General features: G+C 54.1%; 2 protein-coding genes across 3 annotated transcripts in view; one reads left to right on the forward strand and one right to left on the reverse strand.

Moving 5' to 3' along the window:
* Nucleotides 1–1,118: 1,118 nt before the first annotated feature.
* On the reverse strand, nucleotides 1,119–12,032 carry CFAP263 (cilia and flagella associated protein 263). Its single transcript, XM_086621226.1, has 8 exons — nucleotides 11,943–12,032; nucleotides 9,509–9,655; nucleotides 7,443–7,598; nucleotides 6,935–7,015; nucleotides 5,492–5,599; nucleotides 4,373–4,510; nucleotides 2,733–2,888; nucleotides 1,119–1,229 (listed from the first exon to the last, which is right to left on the reverse strand). The coding sequence occupies exons 1-8, from the start codon at nucleotides 12,030–12,032 to the stop codon at nucleotides 1,119–1,121; spliced, it is 987 nt and encodes a 328-aa protein (XP_086477352.1).
* Nucleotides 12,033–12,471: 439 nt separating this feature from the next.
* CSNK2A2 (casein kinase 2 alpha 2) overlaps nucleotides 12,472–22,408 on the forward strand; it is a 30,256-nt gene continuing 20,319 nt past the window's right edge. For both annotated transcript variants that reach the window (XM_086620679.1, XM_086620678.1), the window contains exons 1-2: nucleotides 12,472–12,575; nucleotides 12,784–12,895. In XM_086620679.1, the coding sequence (XP_086476805.1) occupies nucleotides 12,472–12,575; nucleotides 12,784–12,895 (216 nt within the window). The remainder of the gene's footprint in view (nucleotides 12,576–12,783; nucleotides 12,896–22,408) is intronic.

Below are 22,408 nucleotides of genomic sequence, written 5' to 3' on the forward strand. Positions count from 1 at the left end.
AGGGAGCGATGCTGGTCACTTTGTCTGGGGCACACAGGGGCATCATCAGCCCAGAGGCAGCCAGCCCCCTGCATCGGTGATGCTTTGCTGCCAGTGATGATAAAAGACTGAACTGCTCTGCTCTGCCCTCCTCTCAGCCCGGTGAAGTCCACAGCCACCGAGAGTGATGGCAGAAGGGATGCTGCTGAGAGACAACCCTGCCTTTTTTGTCTCTCAAAAGGGTGATGCAGGCAGCCCCATCATGTGCCAGATTAGAGGTACGTAGAAATGGATCCTGAAAGGCATTCTGAGGGTAGCATCAGATGCTACGGACTGTTCCTGTACACCTTGGTGTCGTACTACAGCAATCGGATCTTGGCCACCACCGAGAGGACAGGACCTCCTGCATTCCCCACGCTAGTCAGGGCATGAGCTGATCTGCAGGCTCCACTCAAAGATTGGGAAGAGGCAGTGAGGATATTTCAGGAAGTTGGTTTCGACCCCAGGAAGGGAAAGATAAACCTGAACTCATCCGAGGCTGGGCCATCTGAGATGATTTGTAACTCCTGTAGTGGGAAAATGATTCCCATCTCCAAGGGGCACTTACACTTGCCCCAGGTGCGTAGGAAAAGGGTAGCTGCTGTCTTCTTGCTGTTTTGTTTGTTTAGGTAAACCAAGTACCCTTTTGCGATCAGAAAGCCTGCTTGGCTCATGCATGCCATGTTGAAATGATTTGCCCTGTATGCCCACACCTCTCTGCTCTCTTCTATTGGCAGTGCACGCTCAGATGTTGAACTCCCACATCTCCCAGGGAATTCCCTCTCGTTCTTCCTGCATTAAGTGATCACCAGGGCTTGGCCAGAGAGAAAGGACAGTTCCTGTGAGCATGTCAGATTTGATCAGCAGAGAATAACTGCTTGCGGTGATGGAGGGAGGGGGGAGAACCCAGAGCAGAGCTGGCTGACCTAGCAGGGCCTGCGGAGGAGCCAGGCACCAGCGCCTGGTGGAAGCCAGCACATGCTGGGACAGACCAAAGAGATGGCCTCACAACAGAACCATGGGTTTCTTTATCAATTCATGCAGAAGTGGTTTCATCTCACTGCAGCTTGCTGTATTTACTCCCCTGACAGTAAACTTCCCTAAGGGTTTGCTTCTTCTGCAGCTTCCACTGCCCACCTTGCAGTCTCAGACAAGCTGGTACCACGCATATTGACCTGGTTCCATGCTCTGCGGTGCCTTTGCAAGGACTTCTGCAACAGGAGAAAGGAGAAGGCTTTAATATGTTCAGACAGCAGTGATATGTTGTGGAGAAAGCTGCAAGGCTGGAATCTAGCCTGGCCTGAGCTGCTGTATCACTTGCTCCTTCATCCCCACCTGCTCCCACCTGAGATCAGTGCTTGCTGTGGCATGCTGAGGAGAGCTCCTGCAGGTCTACACCAGCTTTCACATCTCCCCTGAACGCCACAGGAAGCTTGGAGACCCTACACAACAGTGCTCTACAGAAACCTACAGCCCCTTGCATGGCAGCAGAGGTGTTGGACATGCTCTGCCACAGAGGGGCCGAGAGAGAAAACACATTTATAGCCTCAATCTTATCCCAGGGACAACTACAGGTTCCTTCTTTAGCTCCTTGAGCCCTTGCTGTTCTCCAGCTCCCAGAGGCTGGCAGCACTCTGGGCACTGCTATATGGACAGCATGCAAGACAGAGCCGGGGTCTCCCAGTCAAGGAGAGTGGCTGGGTGAGAAGGAATCTGCTCGTGTAACAAAAGGCCTGCGGGCAGGCTGCCTGCCAGCTCTGGGGTAGCCACAACTGCACCCCTGTTTCTGAACTCACAGCACTGACCCTGGTCTGGACTGGACAAGCCCAAGTCTGCACAGTTCTGACCTCTGAGAAAGGCTGGACCACATAAGCCCTCTCTATTGCAGACTGGGGTGCTGGGGGGCTAAGTGCTAGACAGGCACAAGTCCAGAGCCTTCCCCGTCCCAGCCACAGACAAGTCCATCTCTGCTCAAGGATGAGTAGGGTGTCAAGGTAGAGGACCACACCATCCATCCCATCCAACCCCACCACTTCTCTGCTGTGCGCGCAGAGATCCAGCACAGGGTGGGGATACAGACATGTCCTGCGACCTCCAGGCTTTGACTATGCTCCTCTGTGTTATCTCTCCATCTCCTCCCAAGCTGCAGCAGTCAGGGCAGGGCGAGAGTCAAAGATTTTGCAATTTTGCCATGAACTCATGTTTGGATCTTGGCTAACCTTTCCTTACCAGGGAAGAGTCAAGATACAAATGAGTAAGAAATGTTTGAGATCATCAAAGAGGACTACAAACACCGAGGAGCCATCAAGGGCGCTGGAAAAGGCCAGTGCAGGTTACATACGCAGAGCCAGAAACGTTATCGGGCTGCTATACGTCGCCTTCTCCTTACGTACACGACAGGTTTGAGTACAGCAACAGCCCAGTGGCGCTTCCTGTCACATTACAAGCTGTGTCCTTGCCTTGGCTTCCCTCTGAGCTCAGTCATCAAAATTCAGCCTCCATCCTTGGGGTAGGGAGCGATCGCCGCTCCGTAAACAGGAAGAGCCTCCGGCTCTGCCAGGCGCCGGTGAAACCGTCATGCCGAGAACGAACGTACGGCTTCCTGGCAGGTCAGGAGTGAGCTCTGTGGTCCCCAGGGTGGGGAGGCAGGCACAGATGTAGCTCCACCAGGACACAGAGCCCGGCTCCTGCACACCCAGCCCGGTCTTGCTCACCTTGGCAACTGCCACCTTCCTCTCCCAAACCTTGATGCTGTTTTCAAGCTCAGTAATCTCCATCTTCTTCTTCACGTAACTCATGACAGAGGGGACACTGTAGTCTGAGAGCTGCTTCCACAGCTGCCGATTCACATGCTCAGCTTTGGCTCGTTGCTGAAAGAGGAAAAGGGACAGAGTGCAAGGAGATCCCAGGGAAATGTTCCTCTGCCAGCTGGTGGCCAGTCCTCCAGGGAAGCAGGTGGGCAGGATAAATTAAACCCTCGGCACTGGGGGGGAGCAGCAGAATGCAGCCACCGGTGCCTTCCCCCCTGCCAGGCAGCACTGCTAGGGAGCCCCTTGAACCTGCTTCCCAAAGCCATGGTGTCCCCACCAGGCTATGTGTCCCCAGATCAGTATGACAGCAGTGCCACTTCTCCCTGGGGAGGACGCTGCTGATGAAACGTTCAAGGAAACAGAATTTCAAGAAGCCAGTGGTAGTGTTACAAAACTTTGACAAAATAATCAAGATTTAATCAAGTAGAAAAGTGAGATAGAAAAGTGAAAAGTCAAATGTGTAAGTTAGGATTGTTAAGTTGAATGAGTAACTCTAGAGACCTCACTAGGAAATTACTGGATCTTTCTACGGATTGTTTTAAACCAAGGAACCGTGGATACCTCATCACCCCGCTGCTGCATTTTTCCATGTTTTGTTTTAAGAAGTTAAGGAGACCGTCATGGACACCAGTTATACTGCTTGGAAACCCCCTTGCCCCTTCCCATCTTAATTTAAATATCAAGGATTCTAATTAGTAAAATTAAGTAAAATAACCAATGATTGAGTCCCCAACAGAAGAAGGACATGGAGCTGCTGGAGTGGGTCCAGAGGAGGCCACAAAGATGATCCGAGGGCTGGAGCACCTCTGCTCTGGAGACAGGCTGAGAGAGTTGGAGCTGTTCAGCCTGGAGAAGAAAAGGCTCCAGGGAGACCTTCCAGCACCTTCCAGTACCTAAAGGGGCTACAGGAAAGCTGGAGAGGGACTTTTGACAAAGGTATATGGTGATAAGACAAGGAGCAATGGCTTTAAACTGAAAGAGGGCAGATTTAGATTAGAGATAAGGAAGAAATTCTTCACTCTGAGGGTGGTGAGGCACTGGCACAGGTTGCCCAGAGAAGTTGTGGATGCCCCATCCCTGGAAGTGTTCAAGGACAGGTTGGATGAGGCTTTGAGCAACCTGGTGTAGTGGAAGGTGTCCCTGCCCATGGCAGGGGGGTTGGAACTAGATGATCTTGAAGGTCCCTTCCAACCCAAACCATTCCATGATTCTATGAATAAGAATATTGATAAGGTAATATGACTGGTAAAACCAATCACTTTAAGGGTCAAAATTACGAGCGAGAATAATATGCAATTTTATGTAAAAACTTATGTAAGAATGACTCAATAAAATAAGCGTATAAAAAACTATGGATTTTGATGCTAGGGTGGACACGCTTGGACGGAGCTGTCCCCTGTGTCCCCCAGCGCTGGAACACAGGAGTGCCTGTTTGTCTACTTGGTGTAGATGAATTTTCTTCCCTGCTGCTAACAGTTTTGCTGGTAACAGTAGGTGTGCTGGGTTTGTGTGGAGGGGTTCCGGTGGCGGGAAAGGGGACTCACCCCCTGCACCTTCCCGGGCTTCCAGCCCGGGTCAGACCCGTCCCTGGCCGAGTCGGAACCCCCTTCCCCACCAGCGCCTCTGGGAATGGCCCTGTTGAAGTCGGCACAAAGGAGCCGGGGGGGCTTCGTGCTCCGGCCCTGCAGTGAGGAGAGGGGGGAGCGGGGGCTGCCCCTTCCCCCCCAGCTCTCCGGGCGGCAGCTGCCCGCGTCAGGCTGTCGGGCCGGCGGCACCGGCTGGAGATGGCCGCCGCGGCGCCATTCAGGGAACTCGGGAGCGCCCCGTGTCGGGTGCCGCTGGGCGAGTGCGCCCAGGGAGGGCTGAGATCTGGGAGAAACGGCCACACCGGCACCGGTCAGTGCGGATGGAGCGGGACGAGGTGCCGGAGCTGAGTTTCCCCTGCAGCCGGTGGCGAGACGGCAGCGGGTCCCTGCAGCCAGGATGGACTCGGTGGGGCAGAGACCCACTGCAGCCCGTGGAGAAGCCCATGTTGGAGAAGAGATGCCTGAGCCTGAGGGAGGTCATGGAGAATGGGATGCACGGCAAGACAGAGACGCATTTAGAGTTCATGGGACGACCCACGCCGGAGCGAGTGGCCACAGCTCCCTAAGAATCCGTGACTGTGGTAAGAGCCCGCGCTGGAGCGATCCGATGGGTCAGGATTGCATCCCGCGGGCAGGACTCATGTTGGAGGTCTGTGGATTTTCCCTGTCAGTAGGGAATCCACCGGAGCAAGGGAAAAGGGCAAAAGGACTCCTCCTCCTCTAAGAAAAGGAGCGGCAGTAACAACATGGATGAACTGACCTGCAACCCCCATTCCCCGTCCCCCTGCGCCGCTGGGGGAGGAGGCAAAGCCAGGAAGAGAGGGGCCTTGTGGTAGCTTAGACAGTAGGTCTCTGTGGAGCTGGGGCCAAAATCCACAACATGGCCTGTTCTGCAAACCTGCCTGTGCTGACTGGCACCAGCAAGAGCCCCAGGGCTTGCTCAGACCCAGAAAGGCACACAGGTACCCAGCTCATTGCTGGGCCTTCAGTGGGCATCAGTATCCAACATACCACAAAAAGTACCTCAAAAGAGTCCTCCCAAGTGAAGTCTCAGGGCCTCCCAAATTGTTCTCTTACCTCCTCCACCTCAGCACATTCTATTTCAATTTTCTCCAGCAGCTCCTTCCTCTGGGCGATGTCTTTCTTCAGAGATTCAGATGTTTCCATGGCATCCTGCAGCTTCCTCTGAAACATGAGAGCAGGACAGCATCAGCGGGCACCGCAGCAGCTCCCAGCCACCTGCAAAGCCACCCCTCTACTCCAGCTTGGTCTCAGCTAGCAGTGCGGGAGCTCTGCGGCACCGCTCATCCCCTGCAGAAGGCAGCATCATGCCCTGGTCACGCAGCTACTGCTTTGTTATCCCCTGTGTCCCACTGCAGCACAGCCCAGGGCACAGCAGCGGGGGTTTGGGACTGACCCAGACAGAGTGGCTGGCCCCAGAGAAGCAGACACGCCCAGCTGAGAAGCACTTTTCCCTGATAAGTGGCTGCAACTCATGACATCTTATGTAAAAAACGTGTTTTCCTGTGCAAGTCAGCACCAAAGCTCTTTCCTACTGGAATTTTCCCCTGGGGTGTAAAATAACGATGCTGCAAAGCATGAACCACATGGTCAGGCTGCAGCCAAAGAGAAAGGAAAGCATCGCTGCTCTGGGTGTGCCCGGCAAACCTCCCAGCCCAACAGCTAAGTCAGTGGGAAGGCGGGGAGGTGTTCGGCACCCTCCGACTGAGAAAGGGAAGGATGCAGGAGCTGTTAATCAGCTCGTGTGTGACCCTTGGAAACAGAAGACATGCAAAACGGAGGTACTGGGAGGTTCACTCACTTTATATAAGTTGAGGAGTTGATCAGTGCTCCTTGAGGTCTGTTCTAGCTGCAGTAGCTCCTGATCGACCTCATCGAGCTTCTGCGGTACTGGGTATTTCTAACTTGCAGCTGCTGCAAATGGCCTTCAGGGAGTGCCTCTCTCATCTGCTCCTTCTGCAGACCCCAAGGAAACAGAGCTGTAGGTTGCTGACCAAAGCTGCGTCCCAAGTAAGAGGACTTTGCTCTGTGAGGAAGGCAGACCTAAAGAACAGGGTCTTCAGCCTGGGGCTCAGAGAGAAATGCGAAACACAGTGTGCCACTGAGCCTGGGCTCTGTCCTAGCTTGGGGGGTCCAAGCAGTGCACCAGAGTCCCCTCTGGTGAGGCTCCTGCCATGTCAGCAGCAGCCAGCCCCCGGGGAACCGCTCTGATCCACCATACCTCTTTTCCAGGGCACAAGGGGCACAAAGAGATCTGCCAGCCTCCACTCGGTGAGACTTCTGGTCTCATCCCATGCACACAGACACATGCCAGGTCTGAAGCTGGGCAGACAACAGTACCCTTTGACAAAGGCAGCAAGGCCAGGAGCAAAGGAGTAAGAGGAGGAGGAAGGTCATTCGTCTCTAAAAAGAGCAGGCCCTGTGTCTGCACTGGGCTGTACTCCTTTCATTCTTCAAGGGGCTATCTAGTCCCTGCTTCTCTTCAGCTTCTGCACACACCTGTCTGAGCTTCTGCTGCAGCTTCTTTTTGTAATCCTTCAGTAAACAATTTTGCAAGTGCAACTTCTCTATCAGCAGATCCTAAAGAAAGACAGCAGATTATAGTGGAACAGCAGAGCCTTGCAGGAAAAAGAGCACCCAGACCCCACTCCTTATGGTGCGGTTCCTGCTCATCTCATCTGCGCTGCAGCCTTCACTGCTGGCTTAGAAAGGAGCCCAGCAAGAAATGCTGCTCAGCATCACCCTGCCCTACATGTGGGGGCATGGCCATGCACTTTCCCAGGCTCCTGCGTCATCTGTGCTCACAGCTGTGCTGCAGCTCAGCAGCCTGATGAGCGCCAGCGCTAGTCACCAACTGACAAGCGTGACAAGGCTGTCCAAACAGACTTGCTAAGACAGTTTGAAAACGTGATGTAGGCCACACAGGACTTTGGGAACCAGGATTTTCCCTGACCAACACGCTCATCAGATGACAGACCAGCCGCAAAATTTGCCATGATGCACTGACCCTCTGGTGGTTCTTCTCCTCTGTGTATCTCAGCAGCTTCTCAGAATCTGTGATACTGCCTTCACTGCCAGAGATGGTGCTCGTGATGTCTCTCTCAATTTCACTGATGGCTTTCTTAATATCAGTCCACCAAATATCATCTTCTTCAATGACTGCCTGTAGTAATAAAGCCACGTAACAGTCAAGTGTGGATAGAGAAAAGGATCCTGAGCTCTGTGAAAAGACAGGGTTCTCATGGCTGTTGCTCATGTTTGAGCCCTGCAATAATACCAAGATGTTTCAGAGACTAAGAAACAAGCAGCAAGGTCGGCATCAAGGCCATGCACATCCCGTGAGAAGAACTCCTGGCATAAACAGGGGGCTGTGTACATACTTGGACTGCTGTGTAAGACTTAAAAATACAGGAATACACAATTCTACCGTCGATTGGAGCCTGGAAAGGGGCTCTGTATGCTGTAAATTTGGTAAAGGAAAAATCAACTTAGATTCGATCCCTAGCATCCTGCAGAGTCCATGTGCTTACTACACTACAGTCAAGGGGTGCTAATTTCCCTTATTCAAACCTCGGGAACAGAGAACACCAGAAAGGACCAGGCATGCTCTCTCCAGGCGTTACTGGCGTTTCTCCTGTGGGAGCACTGAGTTTCACCCCATGCAGCTTGGGGCACAGGGAGCAGGCTCACACAGTGCTGCTTTACTGACTCAGAAAGAACAAGAAAAAAAAACCTCTCACGTGCCTGAGCTTCAACATCTGTCACTCCATCCTGACCTACAAACATTGCCAGCCTGACTAAGCCAACACAAGACAAAAAATTACCACCCTTTGTTTACTGGTGAGGCAGCATCTGGAATATTGTGTCCAGTTCTGGGCCTCTCAGTTCAAGAAGGACAAGGAACTGCTTGAGAGAGTCCAGTGCAGGGCCACAAAGATGGTGGAGTGGAGCATCTCCCTTGTGAGGAAAGGCTGAGGGAGCTGGGTCTCTTTAGCTTGGAGAAGAGGAGACTGAGGGGGGACCTCATTAATGTTTATAAATATGTAAAGGGTGACTGTCATGAGGATGGAGCCAGGCTCTTCTCAGTGGTATCCAATGACAGGACAAGGGGAAATGGATATAAGCTGGAACATAGGAGGTTCCACTTAAACCTGAGGAAGAACTTCTTCCCAGTAAGGGTAACAGAACACTGGAACAGGCTGCCCAGAGAGGTTGTGGAGTCTCCTTCTCTGGAGATGTTCCAAACCCGCCTGGACACGTTCTTGTGTGATCTGATCTAGGTGGTCCTGCTCCGGCAGGGGGATTGGACTAGATGATCCTTTGAGGTCCCTTCCAATCCCTGACATTCTGTGATTCTGTGATACTGCATATGCCCTGTGGCCACACGAGAGGGCCAGGCTGCCTGCTTCACCTCTCCTGGCCGGTGCAGGCAGCATCAGTGGTCTGAACCAAATGCAGAGGTCTCTCCTTCCTGAAAAGCTCCTGAGCATCTTGGCTAGGAGGAGGTCTTGGCAGCCAGCACAGAGCAGGCAGAGATGGTGATACAGCCACACAGAGCCTGCAGCAGGAACGCAGTCTTGGAGACTTGAAGCATGCTCTGAAGAAATCCCAGAGACAGCAGAAAGGCAGACCCCAGAGAGGACTGCATGGAGCCCAGCCAAATCAGGAAGGTTCTGTGAGCTGCTAGAATGAAAAATATGTCTGGCACAAAGGGCACACCTTCAAAAAGCTGACAAAAAGATTTTTCTTTTGAGCATTGACTTCATCTCACACAGCAGATATGAGCTTCTCTACCTCAAAATCTTCCCCCTGCCTGTATTATTATTAGTTCCTACCGTAAGATCCATCTTTAGAGACTGGGCACTTCTGATCTCTGTTGGTACTTGCCTTCAAGAAACAGCTGAGGCGAGGGGACAGTTCTGGCTGCCACTCTCAACTCGGGACCACTCACAGCAACGCTCTGCTATGAGCAGCCCTCACCAAGCCAGTCCATCTCACTGCCTGGGGGATGGCACATTTAAGGAGGTGTGAAAAGTAACACGACTGACACCTTGGCATCCTGGAGAGCCATACCTCAGGGTTCTGCAAGGTCTGCTCCGTGTCCTCCTTCATCTTCTGAATCTCGTTCTCCGTCTCAAACAGCTCACATTTCTGCTCTGCTGTCAGGCCTACAAAACAGTCCGTCGCACTACGCAACTCGGATTTGTACCTGTCACGTGTCTGCAACAACCAAGGAACAACGCAGATGCCATTAGAAAGCCAGCACTGGCCAACTGTTGCTGCATTTTCCTATATTCAAAAAGCAAATAATCTCAGCAGTCACGTTAGAGTGATTCCAGCTTGCAGCAAGGACAAGGAGGCCTCTGCAGAGCAGAGGTAACTCAGGGCCACACCTGAGCTGAGCCCATCTGTCCTCTCACCCACCCACAAAACCCTCCTACACAAGCATTTTCAGTTCAATTTAACAGGCAAATCCAGGGCTAGAGGTTGAAGGCAATGTGACTGCTTCACCTCTTTGCAGAGAAGATGCTAATTGTTGTGTAGGATAGATGGGGTCTCCTACCACTGCCTGGGTCAGACGTCCTGAGGAGCTGAGCTTACCGCAGCACAGACAGGCTGGGATATGCTCTTGGAAGAACTGACACCACCCGGGAGAACTGTCAGTGCTGTGGGGACCCGGTGAGGCAGGCGCTGCTTTGCAGAGGGCAAGCGCCCACCTGGCCAAGGGCTGGGTTTGTAAGCAGCTACTCTGGACTCAGGCACTAAAACCCAGTGCAGGATGCTGGCTGAGAGGATCTTCATTGCAAAGGGTCTACAGCTTCTGTTCACTCTTCTCTGGTGAAAAGGTGACATTCAGGTCAGGAGGTAAAAATCTGCTCCAATAGCCTGTTCACGGCTCCAGCGAGAAGGAATAGAGCAACACACGCTCAGCAGAGCTACCTGAGTGTGGATGCACACAGGTGTGAGCCCACCTGAACTTCTCCAGGAGGGAGGAGAGGAGCAGAGCGTCCCATCACAGGCTGGCATGGCTTTGGGCAAGTCTCCTGCTTTCTTGGCACCAGCCTCCCTGTTTGGTTAACTTCTACTTCCAATTATGCTGTGGGGGGTTAACTCATTGCAGATCTCCCTGGCACTCACTCTTTTGAGAGCTGTCATCCACGGAAGAGACAGCATCAAGAGTACAGGGTGGGAGGAGAATGGATTGAGAGCAGCCCTGAGGAGAAGGACTTGGGAGTGCTGGTGGATGAGAAGCTCAATAGGAGCCAGCAATGTGCGCTGACAGCCCAGAAGGCCAACCATATCCTGGGCTGCATTCAAAGCAGTGTGGGCAGCAGGTTGAGGGTGGGGATTCTGTCCCTCTGCTCTGCTCTCCTGAGAACCCCCCCTGCAGTGCTGCATTCAGCTCTGGGGTCCCCAACATCACAAGGACATGGAGATGTTGGAGCGGGTCCAGAGGAGGCCACGAAGATGATCTGAGGGCTGGAGCACCTCTGCTACAGAGACAGGCTGAGAGAGTTAGGGCTGTTCAGCCTGGAGAAGAGAAGGCTCCGGGGAGACCTTCCAGCACTTTCCAGTACCTAAAGGGGCCACAAGAAAGCTGGAGAGGGGCTTTGGACAAGGGCATGCAGTGACAGGACAAGGGGTGATGGCTTTAAACTGAAAGAGAGCAGATTTCGATGAGATCTACAGAAGAAATTTTTCACTCCGAGGGTGGTGAGGCACTGGACCAGATCGCCCAGAGAAGCTGTGGCTGCCCCATCCCTGGAAGTGCTCAAGGCCAGGTTGGATGAGGCTTTGAGCAACCTGGTGTAGTGGAAGGTGTCCCTGCCCATGGCAGGGGGGTTGGAACTAGATGATCTTGAAGGTCCCTTCCAACCCAAACCATTCTGTGATTCTGTTTCTATGATTCTGTGAGCTGGAGGAGGAGAATGAGCAGACAGCCTGGCCTTCACACTGAGCGCAGGAACAGCAAGACAGCCCAAACTCTTACACCTGCAAGACCAGCAGCACCTTTTTGCAAGCAGATGTCTACGTTAAGGGCTCATCACCATGAAGCCCAAGTGCAGAGGGCTGTTGAGGGACGTTTTCCATCACATTTCAATCGGACACCATGCCTGCTGCCCTCCTGCCAGACGAGGGCTGAGATCGGGAGGTCCGAGGGGCTGCGGAGCGAGGAAGGGTCACGGCTCTGCGCGGTAAGGTGGCAGCCGGACCTGAAAACCCAGTGCCTGCAGCCAGGTAGCCACGAGGGGGGGGGCGCTCAGGAGGGGGGCTGAGCTGAGCGCAGCACGGGCAAGCGGCTGAGCCGAACGAGTGGCCACCGGGCACAGCAGCCAGCCCGAACGGGGCACCGGGGCTCAGCCAGCCCGGCTCCCTCCCAGGCCGGGGCAGCCGGCAGAGCCCGGGGCACCGCGTCCTCCCGGGGGTCTGCGCTGGCGGAGCGGGCGGCCCGGCTGCAGACCCCGACCGGGGGCAGCCGGGGGCATCATGCCCGGCCCCGCCGCGCCTCCGGCCCCAGCCCGGCCCCGGTATCGCCCCGCGGGGCCCCGCAGCCCGAGGAACCCCAGCCCCGCGCGCCCCGCCGCCGCTCCGCCATGGCCGCTTCCTGAGAGCGGGACGGCGGCGGCGCGCTCGGGGCGGCGCGCGGGGCCGCGAGGCGTAACGGCGGTCGCGCGCCGAGCGGGCGGCCGGACCTCCGCGCCGCCGGGGGGCGCTGCGCGGCGGGCGGCCGGGCGGCGGCGGGCGGGCGCCCCTCGCGGCGGCGGCGGCGCCTTTTCCGGGTTGGCTGCGCGGCGCTCGGGGCCGGCCCAGGCTGCAGCCGCCGCCGCCGGCACCGGGCCCGGGCCTCGGCACGCTCCGCGCGGGCCCCGCGCCCGCCGCCCCCGGGCCGGCCCCGCCCCGCTCCGGCCCCGCTCCGGCCTGGCCCTGCCGCCGCCCGCCGCCGCCGCCCTCCTGCGCGCCGCGCCCCGCCTCGCCGGCCTGCCGCGCCGGCCCCGCGCCCTCCTCCTCCTCCTGCAGCCGCCGCCGGCGCCGCCATGCCCGGCCCGGCCGCCGGCAGCCGGGCGCGGGTGTACGCCGAGGTGAACAGCCTGAGGAGCCGCGAGTACTGGGACTACGAGGCGCACGTCCCGAGCTGGGGGTAAAGCGCCCCGCGAGGACCCCCCTCCCCTCCCCGGGCCGCCGGCGGCCCCGCACCCCCCTGCGGGCTTCAGCCCACGGGGAGAGCGCCCTGCCCCCCCCGCCCTTTCTCGGGGTGTCCCCGGCGGGCTGCGGGGGGCTGGAAGAGCCCCCCCGCCCTGCTGCCCCGCCAGTTATTCTCTCCCCCCCCCTCCCCTTGGTGCCCGCAGCAATCAGGACGACTACCAGCTGGTCCGCAAGCTCGGGCGAGGGAAGTACAGCGAGGTCTTCGAGGCCATCAACATCACCAACAACGAGAGGGTCGTCGTGAAGATCCTCAAGGTGAGTGTCCTGTTGGTGGTGTGGGGGCTCGTGAGGGGAAGAGGGGCTGGGCTGGCAGGGCCAAAGGACTGCTGGGTCTCCTCTTTTACCCCAGATCCTTTGTTGTGTCGGTAAGGACGTTGGGAGAGTGGGTTTGGGAATGGATTTGGTGTCCTGCGTGCTGTAGCGATGTTTTGATGTCTCCACCCATCCTGTCCCGCGTAGCTCTGGGCTCAGAGCTCCTCTGGAGGAGGAGAGCTGTGACCCCTGACGTTTGAACAGTGCCGCATGTGCTGCCTGGGTTTGGTGACTCGTATGTGGCAATGCCTGTCGAAAACAGCCCAAGGACTGCCATGTCAACAGGAATGTGAAGCCTGGAGGAGGGAATCCTTCTCTTAACCTCTAGACAGCTGGCACATGGCCTTTTCAGAGCCAGGCTGTGGGATGCTCGGCAGTCAGGAAAGCAGGCAGAATTCAGTCCTTTAGATGATCTGACGTGGAAGAGACCTTCACCACAGGCAGCCACAAACACCGTGGAGACTTGGAGTGAAAGAAGCCATCTGAAGTTTGGCAGTGTCGGTGATGTGTGTTCTGGTGTGTTGGCCTCAGTGAGGTTGAGCTGTGGGGACCTTCGTGCAGCAGTAACAGGTTGTAGTTTGGGAGAGGTGAATGCATGGGTGAGCCGCTGCAGGGCATGCCTGACCGTGTTTGGTGCTGAAGCAGCACGCTCACAGCGAGCCGTGGTAACTGTCCTAACAGCAACCTGTGGTGGTCATCTGGGTGTAGGCAGAGGTGTTAAAAAAAAGAACTGGAAGGTTAGAGTTGAGGTGCTTTGAGTTTTGACTTGGCTGACACTTGTGGATGTCACTTGTTGGACCAGCAGCACTTGTCGCTTGTTCCCCAAGAGCATGTGGGAGACGGTGTCTGACTGCGGGTGTTCTCAGAATTTGGGCACACGTTGATTTGCAGTGTGCAGGGGGGTCTGAGCTTAACCTGCCCTTGCAGCCACTAAGACTAGCAGCTACCCAGGACACGCGTCTCTGCAGGGCTGTAGCCTTAAGGCATTTGCTAGATCCACTCCTGTAGTGTGGCTAGCTGCCTCGTTTTGTCTTTGCTGATATCCCCGCTCGCTTGCTGTGCCTGCTTCCTTGGGGTCCTCCTTGGCTTCCCAGAGAACTTGTCACAGTTTGTCTGGCCACCGCTCCCAGGCAAGATGTCATCTCCCACCTGCCTCTGGGAGGAGATACCCACACCCTTGCTTGACGTGGTGGCCAGGTGAGCCGTTCAGGAGACCTCTGTGGCTGAGCCTGATGTCAGGGCAGAGTGGTCAGGCTCACGTGACCCTGCCAAGCTGAGTTCTTCTGGCGTGTTGTTTGAGCCTCCCCCTCCTTTGGATGCTTTATGTGGTTTGGAGGGGGGGGTTGAGGTAGGGGCAGGCAGGAATTTCTGCTATGAGAGTGGTCAAAGGTAGCCAGTGCAGAGCTGTGCTTTACAGCAAGATGACTTGTAGCTAGGCTGGGGAAACCAATCTCTTCAGGACTGCTGTGGTTTGTTGAGACCCTAGGTCTTGTCCCACATAGAAAGGCTAAGAAGAGACTGCAAGGAAAGTTGTCAGAAATCTTCTTCCTTGCCTCTTCCCTGCCTAAGAGCCTCCCCTGGAGTGATGATCCTCTCCCTGTGGCAGCAGAACTCTGTCATGTCTAGGGAGCCTGTCAGTATTGGACTGTGAGTCAGCTGGCAAGAGTCATCTGAGGGCAGCTGGGTGCTCCTTCTCCTTGGGGCCTGAACGTGTTGTCTCAATGCCCTGCGAGCAGGAGACTGGATTGTCCCAGATTTGAAGTGAATGGTGTTGCCACCAGTTCCCCTGGCTCCCCTCCCTTGCATTAACATGCAGACGGCATTCCTGTGAGTGAGCAAGGAAAAGCAGAAAGTCCAGATAAATAAAGATGAACTTTCTTCTCAGTGGAAAGTGGGTCAGTGAAAAGTGAGTTTCAGAGCACCGTGTTGGGTACGTTGTGAAAACGCGTGAAGTGTGGCAATAACATCACTCTGATCTGCGGGAAGTGCCTCTGGTTTCCTGCAGTTAGACTCAAGCTTAATTGTGAATGTAATTACATGTATTTACAGTGGAGACTCAGCAAAGAGGCTGGGTCGCTCTGTTCCTCCTCATTCAGACTGCATCCTCTGAGGTGGGAAATGCAACCAAAAGTCTTCAGGTTTCTGTGGGGGTGTAGGGGTGGGACAAAGGGAAAGACCGCAGCCTTCCAGTACTTAAAGGGGGCGTACAGGAAGACTGGAGAGGGACTTTTACAAGGGTGTGCAGTGACAGGACAAGGGGCAATGGCTTTGAATTGAAAGAGGGCAGATTTCGATGGGATCTAAGAAAGAAATTTTTCACTCTGAGGGTGGTGAGGCACTGGCACAGGTTGCCCAGAGAAGCTGTGGATGCCCCATCCCTGGCAGTGTTCCAGGCCAGGCTGGATGAGGCTTTGGGCAACCTGGTGTAGTGGAAGGTGTCTCTGCCCATGGCAGGGGGGTTGGAACTGGGTGATCTTTGAGGTCCCTTCCAACCCAAACCATTCTATGATTCTATGACTGTTGCTGGGCAGTGGGTGCAGCTGTTTAGCACAGTTCACTCCTTTCTCTTTAAGGTTTTTTGAGAGGACAATTTATGTTGCGTGTTAGAGAGGTTTTTAGCAAGAGTCACTGTTTTGATATCTGTGCCTCACCTCACGGGGGGTGATGGGTGTCTCTTCCCAGCCTTGCTCTTTGAAGCAGCATATCCTTACTGAGCTCAAGTTAGCATGTAGCGAGTACTTCCTCTGCCTTTCTTTCTCCCCTTCTCTGGTGTGGTGCTACCTGAACATCTCATGCTCTCCTCCAGAGAGGTCAGGAAATTTTATCACCCTTTCTCTGATGCAGAACTGAGCCACAGAGATTTCCTGTGTGACTTTGGGTAAGCCCCTAGCCTCAACAAAGCTAAGACTAGAGCACAGGTCCTAGTCTAGTGCTGCATGAACGAGGTAACTGCTCTTCCTCTTCTGGCAGCCACTTGCCTTGTTTGTTTCAGTGCTCTGTGAAGACTTTAGCATCGGACAAGGCCAGGGAGCTAATGGCTGTGGTTGGTATCACAATGCCCTGGGCCTTTTGGGCTTGTGTGAACCAAGATGCCCCGTTTCCGTGGCTGGTACCCAGCATTGCCTTTGTTCTGCTACCTGAAGTGCAGGACTAGGCATAATGCTGCAGGAAAATGGGATGTGCCAATGCCACTGGTTGTTCCACCACACGTGTCAGCAACGGTGCAGAATTAAGATTGTGCAGATGACTATAACGTTACCATTTCCTGGGTCAGGTGCTCTTGATGTCACTGTTTCCGTGAAGCTCTACAGCTCTTTTAAAAAAAGACAATTGAAGCACGCTGGTTGCTTCTCACTCCGCTGCCGCAAGTCATCAGGACGTGCCATGTGGGACAGCACGTGCAAAGCAGTGAGGCAGGAGCCCTGGGCTGCCACGCAGACACTCACTGCCAAGCGTCTCCCAAAAGCTTTTGTCTTGAGAAGTGAGGCAGAAGGCAACTCCCCACCTTTTCACCCTGTTCAAGGAGCAAAGATTCAGCACGAAAAGCTGCGGGGCTGAAGTCATCTTGGTAGATAGTGGAGGACTCTGCACTGTACTGACCTTCCTGCCCCTCATGGGTAGCAGGGCATGGAGTTAGCCCGCAGCTGTGCACCTGCAGTCCCCAGCTGGTGTAGGAGGCTCTTGTGGGCATTTGGATCTGGCTGGTCTCTGTACAGCTGTAGGCAGGCTTCCTGCATGCTTAGGGGAGGGCCACGCCGGGAACAGGGAACAAGGGAACACGTCCTGTACGTCCTTTTGTGTCTTGCTTGAATTTGATGCTCAGGTTTGAATCCCGGGATGAGGTCTGACATTCCTCAGCACGTGCAAAGGAAGTTTAAGATATCTTTGTTTCCGGTGAGTCATGTATCATCTGAATGGAGGTACCTGAAGGTGCCTCTGCCCTTTCATATCTAACCACATAGATGGAGATTTTTGGTGGACTGCTGAGGTCAGCCTGCAACTTTGTGCTGTCTCTTTGATGAACTTCTCATTTTGCTTTTCTGCTAATGCAGCTCCACAGTGTCTCCCAGTCTCCTCCTGCACCTTGAAGGTGAATCCACTGTTCCTGGGTAACAGAGTTCCTGTGGGATGTGAAGAGCATTGCAAATGCCATGCTAAAAGCCAAAGATAAACTTTCTACTTTGCTTGTAACTTGTGTGGGTGATTCTTTGTGGCGAGAATGCTGCTGTGACCTGTAGTTGTGGCTTTTGGTGAGCTTCAGCTGCACCACAGCATCCTTCACAACCCGTTCTTTTGTGCTGGTTACCGCCATCTGCGTGTGTGCTCAAGGCAGAGATCGCAGCATCCATATTGCCAGCCCTGTGCATAATTCCTCCCCCTTTCCTGATGCACCTATGTGTCTCTGTACGTTCTACTTGCCTGCAAGGATTAAACTCATCACACAAAGAGACTCTTTTGTCTCCTGGTGTGGTTACTGTCTGCATAGGCACAACACGCAGGTGGAGGTTAGGGGAAGAACGCGGTTGCAAGGAGAATGGAGGTTCTGCAGCAGTGATGAAACAGCCCTTTCTCCTTTGGTGGTGTTTGTCCCTCTGTGCTGAGTCCATGAACTGGAACTTCCAACCATGTGCGTGGTTTCACAAGTGCGTTCTTGTTTGTCTGGCTTTGGTTTTCCACCATCGTTCCCCTTTTTGGGCTGAGTGAACCCTCCAGAGCTGCCGCTCATACCAGGCACTGCTGCAAGGTCCTTCCAGTGTTGAACTCAGGTTATCACTCTAGAAGCTAGGGAAGCGTTTGGGGAAGGTAGCCCTGTGGCTCTGCTAAACTTTCTTCTGCCTCTAAAAGCATTCGAGCCCACATAGGCCAGCATGTTCTAGATGGGGGCTGAAACGACTCCTGTGCTGGTGTGCAGAAGGGATTGCACAGGGAAATAGGGTCGGATGATGTTGGTCCCTCGGGCTGGAGCTTTTGACTGCATCGGTGACCTTCCACCAAAGCCGTTCGATGCCTGTTCCTGGTAGCTATCTGTGTCTCTTGCTCCTCTGCGTTTGCATGCACTGAATCAGCTCGCCCTGGCCCACTTCCTCCTCTGGCAGTCTTGCAATGAGCCCGTTTGCAAGAGAGCCGGGCACACAGCTCTCCTCTTTTCAACACCAGTTGCCCACACTGAGCTTGGCACGGTCGGCTGCTGGAGTCCAGCCGTGTTTGGAGCTGAGACCAACTGAGCCAGCACCGGGTGTGTGTCTCTCTCTCTCAGAGGCCTGGAGATGCAGCTGATAAATGCCGTGGTGGTGTTCTGGCACCAAGGAACTGGTGAGCCGTGAGGCTGTGGCTCCTGCAAGGGCAGAGCCTGAATGAATGATTCTCATCCCACGTAGTGGTGGTGGTGGGGATCGGGGGATTGGTCCTTGTGCATCTCCCTTTTAGTTGGCTGCAGAAGTCTCGATGCATCAGGAGCAATCCTGAAGCCCCAGGAGGGCTGTTTCAGGATGCGCTGTGGCAGGAGGAAAGACCTTCTGAAAGCAGGAACGGCACTGCCCTCAAAACACGTGCTGGTATGTTCTACTGAACTTAAATCAAAAAAGCAAAACTGCTTTAGTAGTTTCAGGGAAGTTTGTTTTTTTTATCCCTCTTTTCTAAAATTCAAGAGCAGCTCGGGAAAGTTTGAATTCCCATAGTGGAAGTTGTAAGATGCGAACAACCGGCAGAATATTAATGCAAGTGGGCTCCTTGATTTTGTGGCTCTGTTGAATGCAATTACTTGGTTTCCCAGCTGATGTCTGGCAAAATGAGCCGTGCTGCTCTGAAGCCAGTTTTCCTGTTGAGCAATTGGCGTCCAGCTTTACAGGCCGATGATTGTGATCCTTTCGATAATGCTTGCTAGAGGCAGATGAGCTCCTAGTGCCAGCTTGTAAATGTTCAAAGTTTGTCCTAAGGATGCTGCTCGAGCCTTCTGCTGCTCCTGGATGTTGCGTGCTGAGATTTCCCTGCTCAGTCACTGGAAGCATCGTGGTGTTTCCATGCTATTCAGGTTTGGTAAGCAAATGATAGATCTTTTTCCTCAAGGGCTGATGGAATAAATGACTTTAGTTTCTTGCAGATTTATATCTTTTGACTGCTAAACCTTCTCCCCTGCCGCGCTAACCCCCAGCTCTTTTACAAAGCACCTGCTGAGCAAAACCCTGCACCTTCTGTGACTCCTTTGGAGCAGCACGTGTGCTCCTCAGCTGGCAGCGTGCACACTGCCTGGCTGCCTGCTTTTGGCTAACGTAAAAAGATTTTTATGCTTTGGATTTCACTTGTATTCCACATGCCTTCCTGGTCACTGCTTTTCTTTCTTAGTGTGGAAAGGCGCAGAGGACTTTGGATAACAAATTTGTCTTCTCTTGTTTGAATGCAAGTGGTGAGTCCCCAGGTTGTTAGGGAAGGCTGGAACTGAAGCATCTGACAGAAGACTGTACTCCCTTTGCCTTAGAAACCATCCAAAAAGGGTGATTAACTAGGCAGCCATTTATTCGTTCGAGACAGGAAGTGACGGTTGCAGCCTTATATTTAAAGGTTTATTTTAGCAAACAATGTTAATTCTCCCAGCTGGTGTTTACTGGTTAAACCATGACAACTCCTTCCCTGCTTACAAGTTTACATGATCTCATGGGAAGTGACCCAGGATGTTATCTCTCAGCCTCAGAGAGGTATTTTCTTCTGCATCTACCTGACTGCAAAGCGGCTACTTGTCCCATGCCATCCCTCGCCACCACAGAGGGATGGCATCACACGATGCTTCCCCATCTTTGGGCAACGGCTGTTGGGATAGCGCTGGCCACTGTCACTGCCTCTTCTGCCTGACTTTCAAGTGGATTGAAGCACCCTTGTGGGATCCTTGTGGCTGGTAGGGTGGGAAACCTGCAGCAAAGGCCATGAGCTGCATGTTTTGTCTCCACCATCTACAGCCACCTTGCTTTCAGTTTGCCTGAGGAAGGAAGCAATTTCCTGGGAAACTGGAAAGCTGGCTGGTGCTAGACAGTCATGTTGTTCTAAGGGTACTGCTGCAGTTGAAGTAATTAAACTCCTCCCAGTGTAGACATGGTTAAACTGAGACATGTCTTTTAGCCTGGTTTCCTATGGAAACAAGCCTTATGCAATCCTGGTGCCTGTCAGCCTTTCTCCCTCTCCTCCCTCCCAGTAGTTTTTGCACTGGTTGGCCAGTTTCAACCACATGCGACAGAAGCGTCCAAGCTGTCAAGTTTCTACCGATTTCATGGAAATAGGTGTTTGCATAGAGCAGAGGGACTCTGTCAGAGCCTGTCTCAAGGGCAGTGAGGGTTTGACTCATACTGGTCGCTGGAGAATCCCAGCATGGAGATAGGCTTTGAAATGCCTCTGCCATGGGAACAGATGGAGTTGGAGCCTGCACTGGGATAAAATGCTGCCTTGCAAACACAGGCAGATCAAATTCAAGAGGAGTTGGTTTTGTCTAGGTGCCTGCTCCATTCCTCTGCTGGAAATGCCCCTCCCAGGGCAGGAGGACTGAGCTGTGTCGGAAACACGGCCCGAAATGCTGCTGTTCATAGCCTGGTTTAATAAAATAGCCTTAAATGGAGACTGCTAAAATACTCTGGCTGCAAGCACTGGTGTTTCAGAAGCTGTCCCTGCTGAGAGGGGCAGATGGTTGGAGGCCATAAGAGCTTCAGTTAGTTCACATTTAATCCATGTGTGTTTGGAGTCGACATCCTTGGAGAGACAGATCGGGTGACTCTGAGAGACAGTTGTAGCAACCCAGATTTAATCCTGGTGCTTGGGGGTGTGCTGCTGATTGCCTGCAGTTTAGTGGTACTGGGGTCCGGGGGCAGGAGGGAAGTCGTCAGAGTTTCTGTGGTTGTGACCAGTTAGCTCCAGTGCAGTACTGGTTGTGTGCTGGAATGGCTTGCACCAATGTGTTTGACTTGCCAGATGCAAGAGCTTGGGCTTGGAATCAGTTACGGGGGGGAAAAAGGGAGCCTCAGTGATGTGCTCTTGGGAAGTAGATGGTGTTTGCAGCTGTGGCTGGAGCAACGGCTGGGTAGGCTGGTCAGGTGCAAGCTGTGCGAGGTGAGGTTGAGGCCAGCAGTCACTGTTTTCTCCTGCAAATCTGAAATGGGGAAATGCTCTGGTCCCCTGCTTTGGTCTCTGAGGAAACTTTCAGGCAATAGCTTTTCCTCTAAGATGATGTTAATTCAGCCCGTGGCATTTTTCTCTGCCTCATCCCTATTTACCTAGTGGGGGAAAACTCTGTCCTGACCATTGGCTGCAAGCAGGGAGAGGGGGATGCACTGCTTATGACTCTGCAGTCAGCAGGGCCTCCCATACCCCCACCCTGCCAGGACCCTGCAGTCAGCAGGGCCTCCCATACCCCCACCCTGCCAGGACCCTGCAGTCAGCAGGGCCTCCCATACCCCCACCCTGCCAGGACCCTGCAGTCAGCAGGGCCTCCCATACCCCCACCCTGCCAGGACCCTGCAGTCAGCAGGGCCTCCCATACCCCCCTGCCCAGAGGCCTGGGGGCCCTTGCCCTGGCTCACATGTGCGGGCAGCCTGGCCCGTGCTCCGCGCTAGTGCAGCTAAGCAGGAAAACGTGCAAACAGTGAGCAGCTTTCAATTCTCCCTCTTGCTGAGACAGTGTTCACTGGAGTGTCTTCCTCCGTTATGTCGGAGATGCTACTGTTGGCAATTATCTGCAGGCATTTAATTAAAAAAAGACCAGCTTGCTGCTTCTTCTTTCCAAAAGTCACTAATTCTTTCTGCTTGTGTCTTTTAATAAGTGTGGATGGGGGTAGATTTGTGGTGGAGATCACACAGGGCATCATTTTCCCATCCTGGAAAAGGTGGAAACATGTGGAAGTGCCTGGAAGATAACGTCTTCTGCCCCAGTGGGAGTGGTGGTTGCTATGGAAGGAGACACGGAAATCTCAGGGGGATATCCTCCCCTACCTAGCTGATGGAAAAGGCCCTTGAAATAACTACAGAACAAAGGAAAAGGTATTTCAGAGTGGGCTTTGGGTGCTCTTGGCTGTGCTCAGGCATTGTTTCGGTGCCCAGGCGGGTGCGAGTGTTGCAGCAGAGGCCGGGATGCATGCCTGTCAGTAGCCAGGCCATTTAGGACAGCAGTGGCTCCGCTCCCTCTTTGAAGTTCCTTGGAAAACAGCTCTTGTGTGCATCTGCCTCGCTGGACGAGCAGAGTAACCGAATTACATCCTCTAATTCTGTCTTGGCCTTCTGGTAAGATGGGTGTGGGCGACGTGAGGGTGGTGTCTGTCCCCGTGCTGACACAAATGAAGTTAGTCCCTAATGAAGCGTCTTCCTCTCGGGGTCGGAAACGTCGCCCTCGCTTCTGCTGGTTTCTGTCTCCCTGCCTGTCCGACCTCCCACCGGCTCCAGTGGTGTCTGGGCACTGCCCCGGGGCTGTTGGTCACCCCTCCC

This window comes from Tauraco erythrolophus, chromosome 15 (assembly GCF_009769465.1).
Source record: "Tauraco erythrolophus isolate bTauEry1 chromosome 15, bTauEry1.pri, whole genome shotgun sequence".
Lineage (NCBI taxonomy): Eukaryota > Metazoa > Chordata > Aves > Musophagiformes > Musophagidae > Tauraco > Tauraco erythrolophus.